Source organism: Gambusia affinis, linkage group LG01 (assembly GCF_019740435.1).
Source record: "Gambusia affinis linkage group LG01, SWU_Gaff_1.0, whole genome shotgun sequence".
NCBI classification, from domain to species: domain Eukaryota; kingdom Metazoa; phylum Chordata; class Actinopteri; order Cyprinodontiformes; family Poeciliidae; genus Gambusia; species Gambusia affinis.
Genome location: NC_057868.1, coordinates 39,826,410 through 39,838,977, shown reverse-complemented (window position 1 = coordinate 39,838,977; position 12,568 = coordinate 39,826,410). Strand labels below are relative to the sequence as shown.

Sequence of the window (12,568 nt, the reverse complement as noted above, 5' to 3'; positions counted from 1 at the left end):
ATAAATCATTTTGAGATTTGAAGAATACATTTTTATAATAAATGCATTCCTTTTCTTTTTATTAAATATTCAATAATGGCTCATTAATTGAGTAAAACAATTTATTAATTTCTTACTGAACATTCCATTTTTTAGAACTACCATTCTATTTTTACCACATCCTACTGAAATAAAAAAATTAGCAGTTGTATTATCACAACAATTATTCTGTTGGAATAATTTAATGCTATGATCCAATAAAAAAATAGTAAAACTGCTAGGGCCTGTTTTGTTTATTATATTTACCTTCAAAAATATTAGTTGTTTCTTTGTCATTTTTAGGCATAATTATTAAAACTCATTGTGGACGATTTAAAGAGCAATTTGCAGCTCCATATGCCGTTCCCAATTTATGTACAGGAGGAAAAAGTAGTAAAATAAAGTACTAAAATCCTTTCTGCATTATTCCCACCCGTCTTGCTGGCGTTGATCAGGGCCTTGTTGATCTCATCGCTCGTGGAGTTGGTGTCACCGTAAGCTTGTTGCCATTGGTCCAGTTGCTTTTTAATGGGGAGCAACATGTTGTTGACGTCAGTGGCTGTAATGTTTGCTTTATTGGCCACAGTATTTGCTTCATTGATCTCCTGAGTCACATCTGCAAATTAAAAAAATAAATAAATAAATGCCAGAAATTAACGCTCTGCAAAAAACAGGTGTGTACAGAGCAATTTAAGACTGAAGCATTACGTTAATTGGTGATCATGTAAAGTTTAAAAACAATATTTAAAAGAATCTATGGTATGTAAATTGATCAAATAAATGAATTTATACATTAAGTGAAGATTGTTACTGTTGGTTTTTAATTTATCTCAGGAATTGTTCAGGTGGTTGGTTGGTATTTCTGTTTTGATTTTGTTCATGTGTTTTAAGGTATTTTGTGACGTATTTTTGTAATAATTGAAAAAATATGATTTCATTGTAATATTTGCAGTATGAACCCCAGGATGAATAGTCTAAGCAGCGGTGTCCAAACTTTTAGTCTTGTGGGCCAAAATTGTGAAGTAAAAAAACCTTCGGGCCAGAAAATGTAATATTTTTAATAAAAAATAAAAACTAATATGGTAATGCTATTGCAACCAACATGATAATGTAATAGTTTAAACAATTTAAGTACTAAGATTTTTTTTGTTTGTCTTTTTGGTTTTAAACTTGTAAACTATTGTAGAGCCAAAACTTTTTTTAAATAAAATTGTATGGCAGAAACAATTAATTGGTTTAACAATTAATCAGTTAATTGTTAACTGGAAGTCTATTTCCCGAAAGAACGGACTAAGAACACAGTGATTAAGCTAAAACTGAACCAAAAATACATCCTATTGAGCACATTTTGCTACCAAATAATTATTTGGTTAATCCAATAAATAATAAATAGTTATTTTTTTCATAAAATATTCTAAGAATAGAGACCATTTGATTCATATTTAACCTGCTGTTGCATCATCCAGTCACACAGCTTTTCCAATGCATGAGGCTTGATTTAATCTTTGTAATTCTACAAAACTGCATTGGTTTAAAATGTTTTAAGTGCTTACTTGAGGTGGAATTGAGGCTTTTCTGAATTTCTGCCAAATCCTTCACGGCCTGATCGTGTTTGGCCTTGGCTAAATTCAGCCGTTTCTGAGCTTCTTCCAGCTCTACCTTCAGGGCTGCAAGACGGAAAAATTTATTTTACCACTTCAGATTCTAAAAACTGGGTCACAATTTAAACCAGAAGATGAAAATCTATTTAATTTAGATTAAAAGACGCTGTACTTACTGTTGTTGAGTTCATCGTTCATTTGTTGGACTTCTCCTTGCAGTTCCATGCTGTGGTTCTTCAGAGTGCTCGCCGACTGTCCAAGGTCCTGGTTCTTTATGTTCTAAAAGTATTTAAAGCAAAACTAGATATTAACAACAACAAAAAAAGATTTACTTGCTTTAAAAAAGAATGTGTGTGTAGGTGTGTGTGTGTGTGTGTGTGTGTGTGTGTGTGTGTGTGTGTGTGTGTACTTGTTATGCTGCATTTCTAGGACCCATATGGTATATTCAGTTACCGTCTGAGGACCTGTTGGTCTTATGGGACCCAACATGTGGAAAGATTCGTGTGTGTGTGTGTGTGTGTGTGTGTGTGTGTGTGTGCGTGTGTGTGTGTGTGTGTGTGTGTGTGTGTGCACCTCTAGAGTGTCATTTGCAGCCTTCTCAGCCATTTTCGCAGCATGTTCTGCTGCAGTGATGTTATTGACAACATTGTTGTAGACTTTTGTTAAATCCACAGACGGATCCTTCTTGGTGTCTGCGATCAAACTGTAGTAGCAACACATCACAGATTAACGTTGTTTTATTGAAACCATTTATTAATTCTCTGTCTAACAGGGAAGTTTTAGATGGACACAGAAGATCCTTACCTGGTCAAGTTCATGGCTAAGGCATTCAGCAGCTCAGCGTGTTTCTCTGCCTCCTCCACTAGGGGGATTAAGGTGTTGATTGCAGCAAATGTTTGCACCTTGTTTGCCAAAGGCGACCTGGCGCCATCTAGCTGTGCTGCCAGATGTTCATATTCCTGACAGATACATTTTAGAGGGATAAATTCAGGGTCTGCTCCAAGTATTCAACACCGCTCACTAACAAGCAGTTTGGAAACAAGAAAGATTGATCCAATGTTAAGGATGTAGGACAGTGAGGTATACAGCAGAAAAAAATACTTTGAATTTACAAACTTCCTCAAGTTTAAAGAATGGAATAAATGACTCTCTAAAGTGTTAGTTATTCCACACCCGATAGTCTGGTATATTCAGTTCGACTGGGGACCAAAGTTGCAACATTTGTTTCACTGCAGAGTCAAACCAACCAAACTAATTAAAAAACCTGTTCACCTCCTCACCTGTGGAGGCGCTGCACCAAAAGTCACTGAAGGAAATTACATAAAAACCGCTGAAGACGACACTGAGTGCAACTTTTTTCTTCAAAAAAGTAAATAAAAATGGAGTAGCATCAGATTTTAGTGGTTGTTTCTCTTTTGTCTTTGGTTAAAGACTACAAGTCATATCTCCTGCTAACGCTAGGCTAACAGGTTTGTTAGCCTAGCGCTTATAGTCCACTTCACTTCTTTGGTGCGGTTATGCATCCACACCATCCCAAATTAACCGGACTTTCTAGGCAGTATCCAGTTTAGTTTAGTTGCACAGATTGGATTTTTTGAAATGCTAGCTCTGCACAGTTGCAATAAATGCAAAATGAAATGAATGTAAACATTTTTTACAGTTGGAAAACCTTATAGCACTGAACATAATATTCCTGAATCCTGACTACAAATAGCCAATTATATGAAGCCCCCTGCTACATAAATATTTATGTATTTTTATTTGTTCCTACCTCTTTGGACTCCTGCAGCATCTGAACCACAGTGTTGACTTGAGTGACATCAGCGACAGCCATTTCTAGCGTGTCATTCACTTCCTTCTGCTTCATTAACAAGTCTTCGATCTTCCTCTGAGGGAAACAGAGACAGCAGACATCAGATGCACTCACACACACACACACACACACACACACACAGTCTTCGTTTGATCCGATTTCTCACTTTGTTTTCCTCCAGAGTTTTCTCGTTGACGCTGTTGAGTTCTGCGGCTCTGGCAGTGTTGTTCACAGCTTCGTTCAGAGCGTCTCGCAGGTTTATCATTTCAGAGGTGAAACGGTGCAAACGGTCCCTGATGGCCTTCGTCAAGTTAACATTTTCCTGCTGACGGTTTGCCAGCTCCTTGATAACACGATCCAGTACTAACACATACATACAGAGGGATTTACTGGACATTTTGTGATAATTTCCACAATATTTTAGTTCAAAATGATCAGCAGAAGCAATTAATCGAGTTAATTGGGATTAATCGATTCTTGAAATAATCGCCAACTATTTTAGTAATAGATTAATCGTTAACTGGAGTATACAGACTCCAAAAAAGGCAATTTGTTAAAAAGCCCCCCAGCATATTCAAAACAGTAATTAAACTACTATATTAAATTATATTAAATACACATTTTGGATTTAATATAAAAATAACTACACCCTGTAAAAATGTTTTCCCCAAAACTCCCCGGATGAAAAGAATTATATTTTACTGCATTTTAGAGAATAAACTGTTTATTTTAAAAAAAGATTTGAATTATTTGTTTATTTGAATCTTTTAATGTATTTTTAATAACTTATTGGTTAAATGAAAAAAAATTAGAATGTGCCAATGTTTCTAATCTGAATAATCGCCAAAATAATTGATAGAAAATTGATTACTAAAAATAATCATTAGTTGCAGCCTTAGTAACTGTGAGTAGGGGCTCAGATGATAAACTTACATTTCTCTGTTTCGTTTTTCTCCTTGTCTGCCAGTTTCTTCTGACCCACACAGCTCCTGTACCTCATCTCCCTCAGCATGGCCTGAACCTCCCTGATCTTCGCCTCCTGCCCCTCCACATCCTGATCGCCCTCCGTTTCGTTTCGGGACTGGTTCACCAAGTGCAGCGTTGCTGCAGACAGAAGCAGACGATCGTCGAACAGTCCGCTGTCTGTGGCCGTGTTTTGGGGATAAACAGGCGTTTCTCTCACCGTTTATGTCCATGCTGATGTTGTTAATGAATCTCAGCAGATCTTCTGCCCTGTTGTGGGTGTGGGAGGTGCTGTTATCCAGCAGATCGACCCGGCCTGTCATTTCTCCTGACTGAAAACAACACAGCATTTTAGACTGTGAATTAGGGCCATTGTAGACAGAAAAAATAAATAAACAGGAGTAAATTTCTGCTAAAAAAAAAACCTGCCAAAATTTCTAGATGTTATTCTGACTTTTTTTGTTTTATTTTCTGAGATTCAAAAGTTGGAACCTTTTTGACTTTTCAAACCTTTGTTTTTTCTAGAAAATCTGAGATTAATCTAAAAATGTCTAAAAAAAAATCAGTTATAATTTCATCCTGTGACAAACACATCTATGTAATTATCTAAAGGAAACTTATAATAAAAGTAAAATAAAAAACATTTACTTAAACTTAAAATGTTTGTGAAATAAGCAAGACAATAATTTAAGCCATATTGGTTGAACAAGAGGCTTGATGTGCGTTTCTGACCTTTTTGTGCAGGTCATCAATGTCAGCTTTGATGGTGGCGATGTCCATCTCCAGCATGTCGGCGCGACTCCTGCTTTGGTCCAGCGTGTTGTTGTATCTCTCAATGGCGCGCTGGAGTCCAGATATTTAAATTAAACACCAAGAACACACAAACAGACAAACCTGTTGATTTGGTGAAGATGTGAGGATCTCACACTGAGCCAACCTTAAATTGGGAACCTTATTAGAGAGCCCAGCTTTCATGAACTGATTAAAAACCAATAACATAAAAAAAACACTAAAACACTACCATGTGGGTTTCATAAGACAAGGGCTGCAAACAACTGACTTAAGATAAATTATTGATTAATGGTTTATTAGATTAATATTAGTTACGATTGATTAACTAATAACGTCTGCTTTGACCGTCTTTTAGTGTTGTAGTTTGGTCTCCATCCAGCAGAGGGCGCTGCTGGTCATCCTTAAACTGAGCTAGATAACAGGATTAAAGATGGCGGCCATAACAAACCGAGTCCAGTGTGGGATGAAAAATGGACTTCATGCAGTTTTGTTTTGAAGTATAAACACTCAACAAGCTTCTTAAATCATCATCTTAAATAATAGAGCTGCATGATGGAGCAGCGTCAACTTCTCAACCAAAAATTACTGATTTGCTACAAAGATGAGGATGTGATGATGACAGGAACGCAAAGACGATAACACAGAAAAATGCCAATAAGTACAGTTGATTTTGAGGGCTTTCTAAGTTTAACGATGTGAAAAAAAATAACATTTTCTATTTATTCAGTCAGAATAAAGGTTATAAAACAATTCCCTCAACGTTTCGAGACATTTCACCCAAGACACATGTTTGGTTTGGTAGCAATATTTGATTCAGCTTCTTAGACTTAGTATCTTGTTTTTCATTCATCTCCATCGTGAAACACGATGATCAGTTCATCATCGTGTTTCACACCAAATTCACATTCCAGCGATGGAAGCGAATGTTTGGCTTGTGTGTTTAAACTCACAGCGACGTCCTCGATGGACTCGTTGAGGCTGACGAGCTGAGCCCAGGCCATCGAGCTGGCGTTGAGGTTCGTCAGCTGCAGAGACAAGGAGCTGAAGTTGCTGTCCAATCTCTCCAGGTCTTTCAGCAGCACGATGACGCAGCTGTCACACACTGGGTGTCCACACACACACACACACACACAGGATGCCGTCCGTCAGTGATTAATCCTCCGGTTTCCGTTCTCAGTCTGCAGGTATGTGTGATTTACTTACCTTCACAGTGCATGCCATGCTGGCCCTCCACTGGGACGCTGTACCTTTCCAAGCAGGTGTCACACTGTCTCCCCGTCAACCCGTTTGGACAGCGGCACTCACCGGTCCGGGGGTCACAGCGACCCCCATTACAGTCACACCCTACAGTGACCCACAGATCAGTTCAATCAACCAATCGGATTTAAACATCCTTCAGCAACAAGGCAGTTAAAAGTGCTTTACGTCATTAGCACAAAAATCGACAAGTGAAGCATTGCACTTCGTCAAAACCTTGGTCAGTGTTTCATTTATGACGTTTCAAAAGCAGCTTTAAACCGGTGCTGCTCGTCTAGATTTAAGAGTTTCAGCTGTTTTGCAGTTTTCTGGAAGTTTGTGGTGCATAGACTCTGAATGCTTCTAGTCCATGTCTGGTTCTGGATGCAGAGCAAACCAGAACCAGAAGTGTAATGACATAATAATTCCCCCCAAGCAGCCTTGGACCTAGCATAGATACAGTAATGTTTGTGATAAAGTGGAATAAAATGGTCAAAAAACCTAAACACTCCCATTAAGGAGTCAGTCAGCTGCTGCAACTAAAGCAGAAACAGTGACGTATGACGGTAACCAGCTGTGACACTCACTCTTGCAGCCGTCCGGTCCATAGTCCCAGTGTCCGGGAGCGCACTGCCTGCAGTTCGGTCCGTTGACCCCAGGCTGGCAGGCGCACTGACCGCTCTGAGGATTACACGGCTGGACGAGCGCCGCCGAGGCCTCGCAGTCACACTGACGACAGCCGGAGCACGAGTTGAAGCCGAACGACCCGTCCTTAAAATAACCACAACCAGATAAAGGCAGGATGGAAAGTTACACAAACCTTTCCTTTCCTATCGGTTTTCTGAACAAGGCACACAACAAATACATCTTACCAGATATTTGTCTGATTTCTTGTGCAAACATGTTATCACACTTGGAACCAAGTGTGATAACTTAGAACAATTATGAACTTGTTTTAAGTCAGTAATTCTCGAATATTGAATAAAAATCCTAGTTCTACTGGCAGTTTATTTTCACTTATAACAAGACATTTTCCCACAGTATCAGTGAAAGAATGTGTCAGTGGACCTGGTACTTTTTCTTGGTCAATATCCAATAATTATTGATTTAAAACAAGCCCCTATATTTAGCTGAAACGTCACTTCTAAGACAGTTTTGTTTTATAGTGTACTCAGACATTTGCATTAGAAATTAGAAATACTCAGTAAGATGTTGTGTTTTTGCAGTACAGAGGCAAACATTGATAGAAGGTGTTATTGTGTTTTAAACACCATCACTTCGACCTAGTTCCCATTTCTTACTTGATCAGAGCAAAGTAACCAACTTAGAGAGCAAACAGAAGCAGAAAGTGTTAAAATTCGTAGACTACACTGTAAAATCCACAGAAAATGGTCAGAACCTTAAAACTGGATCCCACCTGGCAGCGGTCACAGAGCGGTCCGGTGACTCCAGGTTTACAGCGACACTGTCCCGTGTGTGGGTTGCAGGATTCGGTTCCACATGGAGAACAGTTGCATCCTGCATCACAAAAGAGTCACTTTCTTTTAACTGTGTAATTTTTTGTGCTGTATTTGTTGCTGCCTCTTGGCCAAAACTCATACAGGTTGATAGGAAACAGATGTAAGAGTCCAGCGCGGTTCGTCTATTGAAGGACATGCAGATTGTTAGAAAACTACACCGATTGGTTGAGAATTCCTCACACACATTATTTACAAACTTTGATATGAAAATGCCAGTTTGGTATGAAAGGTGGGTTTTTTCAAGGTTTTTGTTGTTGGCTTGATAAAGCAGACAGACACCGAGTCCTCTGTGATGATTTACTTCTGTAATTTGCCTCGCCGGCTCATGACATATTGGCGCCCAACGTGGGGCTCAAACATGCGACCTTGAGATTAAAAGTCTCATACTTTAGTGATTAAGCTAGTCTATCTGCAGGCCTGAGTAAAGCAGGAAGATACTGAGTCCTTTCTGCTTTATTTACAAAAGTAATTTGACAAATCACAAATCCCTTCTGTGATTTTCCACACACAACTCTCAACAAATTGGCGCCCAACGTGGAGCTCAACATGCGACCTTGAGATTAAAATATTCATCCCCGACCAACTGAGCTAGCATTTAAAGCAGACACTGTCTGAGTCCTGCATGATGATTTGTTTCCAGAGAAAAGTTACTTCTTTGGATTATATATGTTGGCCTGAAGCTGAACTCACTGGTGCAGTTTTTGGCGTGTATGGCGTCTCCATGGTAACCAGGAGCGCAGATGTCACAGTGGGGTCCTGCCGTGTTGTGCATGCAGCTGAGGCATTCTCCAGTCAGAGGGTGACAGTCGGTGAACAGCATGTTCGGGTCCGTGTTACCGTTGCAGTGGCATGGCTGGCACCTGCTGCCCAGAACCATGGGGTTGCCGTAGAAACCAGGGGCGCACCTGAGTAACAGGGAACAAAGTTACAAACAAGCAAGAGCCTGAACCAAGTAGCTGAACCTGGAGTGTGTTTTCCCGCTGCTTTAAGGAGAAGTTATGATTACCTCTCACAGTTTGGTCCAGCATAGCCGTGCATACACAGACACTGCATCCTGTCACTCCGCTGCACGCAGCCCTCTGCAAAGCTGCACAAAGGTAGAGCAGGATGAGTTCCTGGAAAACTCAGTAAGAGTGAAAAAACAGCAGCTCAGAGCGTGAAAGGAAGGCTGACTTGTTGGACGGAGCCCTGAGCGGACAGGGACAACTGGAGCAGGACACGGCCTGTCCTTCCAGGCTGTTGTTGCTGAGGAACCCTCCCCTGCAGCTCTCACAGTGATCTCCGATTGTATTGTGCTGGCAACTCTGGAAAGCATGTAGAGCGGAGTTTAGAGTCTAAAAAAGTCAAAAAGCTTTGAGAAAGGAAAGTGAAACTCACCAGACAGATTCCAGATCCATCCAAACACTGGTCCGAATGTCCGTTACAGTTACAGGAAACACATTTTCCCAGGAAGAGTCCAATAGTGTCTCTGTAGTAACCTGGAGCACATTTCTACAGGCAGAAAGGAACATCAAGCATCTACTAAACATTTTAGCTCAAGTTTGCAGAGTTGAATCCAAGAAAAAAAAGAGAGAGAGACTTCTTAGACAGAGGAATGAATAGAAATCGTTTTCTGTCTAGTTCCTCACCTGACAGGAGTCTCCCTGGTAATTGGCCGGACACATGCAGATTTCCACATTGTTGGCATGGCGACCTGAGGTCAGGTCCGCTGCCCCCTCCAACACGGCACCATGGAGCGACACGGAGTGGGCCGACTGAGAGTGAAGGGCTCGGATTTGGAGAGACTCCAGGTTGACCAAAACCATCATCAACTCCTCCCGAGAGACGGGGTTGCCAGTGCGAGCGTGACGGAAGCTTCCCTGTAATGACAGGAAAAACAGAAGAAGAAGAAGAAGGAAAAGGGGTTTAGAGTCCTTTTGATGCAGGTTCCCAACATATGGAGGAACTGTGGGGATATTAGATCCTAGAAACAGAAGCATACGGCTTTAAAAACTAGCTTTACTGAACATCTGGGCTGCTTTGGTCACAATAGATTATAACAAACTGATTGACAGACAAAACTAGAGCGAATAACTCTTGCTGTGGTAAATGGCCTGTGTCTGCATGGCTCCTTATCAAGGCTAAAGCACTTCACATTACATTGTAATCTAAATTAGTTCAAATCTTATAATCTTGTGTCAATTAGTAAATGTTAATATGAACAAACAAAGTTTGCATGTGGGGTTCCTCAAGGCCTCATTCTGGGACAATTTTTATTTAAATCTAAACTACTCAACATGGATTCAGAGCAAAAGTTTAACAACCACATAAAGCCTAATATGATCTTAAAAACAATGCGAGTCCTGGTTTTTGTCTATTAATTAGATTTCTTTTACTTGGTGACTTTACCTCGACTATGTGAACAATTCCCAGGTGAAGGTCTTCAGGCGCCGAGTATTCTCTCTCCATAAACACCAGTGTCATCTGGTTCCCCTACAGGCCACAGGAACAAACACAGAGATTAATTAATGTGCAGTTTGGATGCTGCGGTCCAACCCGGCTGGGTGTTTCGCACCTTCAGAATAATGTCGGGTCGGGAGGCTTCAGCCGGCAGAGGCAGAGTGTCTCCTCTCATGGTCTGGGTGTGAAGGCGGTACCGCAGGGAACCGCCGTAAGACGAAACCTGGAGGAATGAGAAGTAAAAAACTAAAATAAAACCAATTAATTCAATGGATTTTAAACTGGACAGTCCACTGGTACCTTGTCTCCCAGGTACTTCTTCGGTGCGTGCCAGTGGAGGTCCTGGTAGACATCGGGCACGTCACTGAGGTCCGCCTCTATGAGATCCTGATCAGGATACACAGTCACGGGTACTTCCTGTCTGTCTGCCCCGAGGAGCACCCAGCCTTCCATGTCCATGATCTGCAAAACACAGAAATAACTCAGGAGAAAACTTAGATCACCTGAAACAAAGGAAAGTTTACCAAGACTCCAGAGCTGAAGGACTCAGAGAAAAGATGCATCTAAAGGTGGCAGGATAGAAGCTCTCCAAGATTGGAAACCCCTGATCTGTTCATAGTTTCCATAAGTCTGAACCTGCAGCGATCAGCGCCATTTTGGTAGCAAAGTCCAGTCAAAGCATGGCTTCAAAACCAACAAAAAGAAAATATGTGGAAAGTTACATGAACAAAATGCCTGCTGTCGACCCACATGAGACGGAGAAGGAAAATATTTCAGACAATGTGGACAAGCTGCCTCTGACCTCAGTACCTGGTGAACAGGAAGAGTGCGTACAGCATGGAGGAGCTTCACGGCTGGACAGTGACGAACTGAAACAATCACTGTGGATTTTTAAAGGACGTATGAACTCTGTGTGAATAAGAAGGTTCTGGTGACTAGCAGAGTAAATACATCTAGTAACAAACACAAAGACTACACGTCCATCTTAGCTAGCAGATAAAAGCTACATAGGCTAAGCTAATTTTGCTAGCTTGACAGATAAGTGATACAGTACATATCACTGATATTTATCTTAGTATTATACAGAGTACTCAGCAATTGTTGCCAAGTAATAGTTTTAATAAACTTATATTGTTTATAAGTTAAGAACGAGGCGAGAGCTAATTCAAAGCTAGCATTGGCTGTTATCAGAGCAACTGCCTACCAAGATGGCCGTCAGTTACAACGTTTACGGACGTGTGACGTCACATGAGAACGATGAATCAGTTCCATCCGGATGTGACTGACGTAAGGCAATCCTGCCTCAGTTCCTCAGAAATGGGAATGTTGATGCCAAACAGGACAGCCAATAATCAATAAATAAAAACGAAGATCTCCATCTTACAGACGGCTGCAGGTCTGAGGAGAACGTTGGAACAGCGTGAGTGAAACCAGCATCTTCATGTTTTAACACATCCATGTTCATAAATCCTTAGTGGCGCATCGAATTATGGATGATGACAGAACAGACATCTGAAGAAATGGAAAGCTTCTCCTGTTAGCTACATGACGTCTCGTTTCAGCTGATCCTGGATCAGGACATAAATCGGTTCCACGGCGGCTACCTCTGTCCGTCTTTTGTCCGAGCTTTGACATCGGTCGGTGGCGCCGAAGCAGAAGCAGCTGGTGCATCCTTTAGGGTTGGTAGGGTCCAGGTGGAAGGTACCGATCCTGCACTGGTCGCATCGGGAGCCCTGGACGTTCTCCTACACACACCCAGACACACCCAGACACACCCAGACACACACACACACACACACACACACACACACACACACACACACACACACACATACTTTGAGCTGCTCAAACTGTTGGTGGTGCCTGAAAAGGGGGGACAGTTTTGGGCGTTTCTCCAACCTTGCAGAGACATTGTCCTGTGAAGGAGTCGCACACTTCCTCCTCGGTTCCCGCCTCGTTGCAGTCGCATGGTCTGCAGTTGGGGTAACCATAGAAACCGGGCACGCAGCGGTCACACTGGCGGCCAACGATGTTGTTCCTGCATCTGGAGACACAGACTTTTTGATTTAAATGTAATCCTTCAGCCATCAAACTCTTCACTCTTTGGATGCTGGTGTGTCTGTCTGGTTTTCTTAATTTTCTAGAAAATGTAAAAAAATTTCAGCTACTTTTGGCTTTTACTTGAG

At 41.2% G+C, this 12,568-nt stretch overlaps 1 protein-coding gene across 2 annotated transcripts in view; it reads right to left on the bottom strand.

Annotated features, from left to right (window-relative positions):
- Nucleotides 1-12,568, bottom strand: part of lama5 (laminin, alpha 5) — an 87,990-nt gene that overhangs the window by 19,028 nt on the left and 56,394 nt on the right. For both annotated transcript variants that reach the window (XM_044128158.1, XM_044128160.1), the window contains exons 36-59: nt 12,282-12,426; nt 11,987-12,127; nt 10,683-10,844; nt 10,498-10,605; nt 10,332-10,415; nt 9,572-9,802; nt 9,321-9,434; nt 9,117-9,247; nt 8,950-9,030; nt 8,634-8,848; nt 7,841-7,941; nt 7,011-7,194; nt 6,391-6,531; nt 6,138-6,289; nt 5,128-5,238; nt 4,616-4,727; nt 4,366-4,536; nt 3,599-3,795; nt 3,391-3,507; nt 2,424-2,578; nt 2,193-2,322; nt 1,796-1,898; nt 1,572-1,685; nt 452-634 (exon numbers count right to left, since the gene is read on the bottom strand). In XM_044128158.1, the coding sequence (XP_043984093.1) occupies nt 452-634; nt 1,572-1,685; nt 1,796-1,898; nt 2,193-2,322; nt 2,424-2,578; nt 3,391-3,507; nt 3,599-3,795; nt 4,366-4,536; nt 4,616-4,727; nt 5,128-5,238; nt 6,138-6,289; nt 6,391-6,531; nt 7,011-7,194; nt 7,841-7,941; nt 8,634-8,848; nt 8,950-9,030; nt 9,117-9,247; nt 9,321-9,434; nt 9,572-9,802; nt 10,332-10,415; nt 10,498-10,605; nt 10,683-10,844; nt 11,987-12,127; nt 12,282-12,426 (3,383 nt within the window). The remainder of the gene's footprint in view (nt 1-451; nt 635-1,571; nt 1,686-1,795; nt 1,899-2,192; nt 2,323-2,423; nt 2,579-3,390; nt 3,508-3,598; nt 3,796-4,365; nt 4,537-4,615; nt 4,728-5,127; nt 5,239-6,137; nt 6,290-6,390; nt 6,532-7,010; nt 7,195-7,840; nt 7,942-8,633; nt 8,849-8,949; nt 9,031-9,116; nt 9,248-9,320; nt 9,435-9,571; nt 9,803-10,331; nt 10,416-10,497; nt 10,606-10,682; nt 10,845-11,986; nt 12,128-12,281; nt 12,427-12,568) is intronic.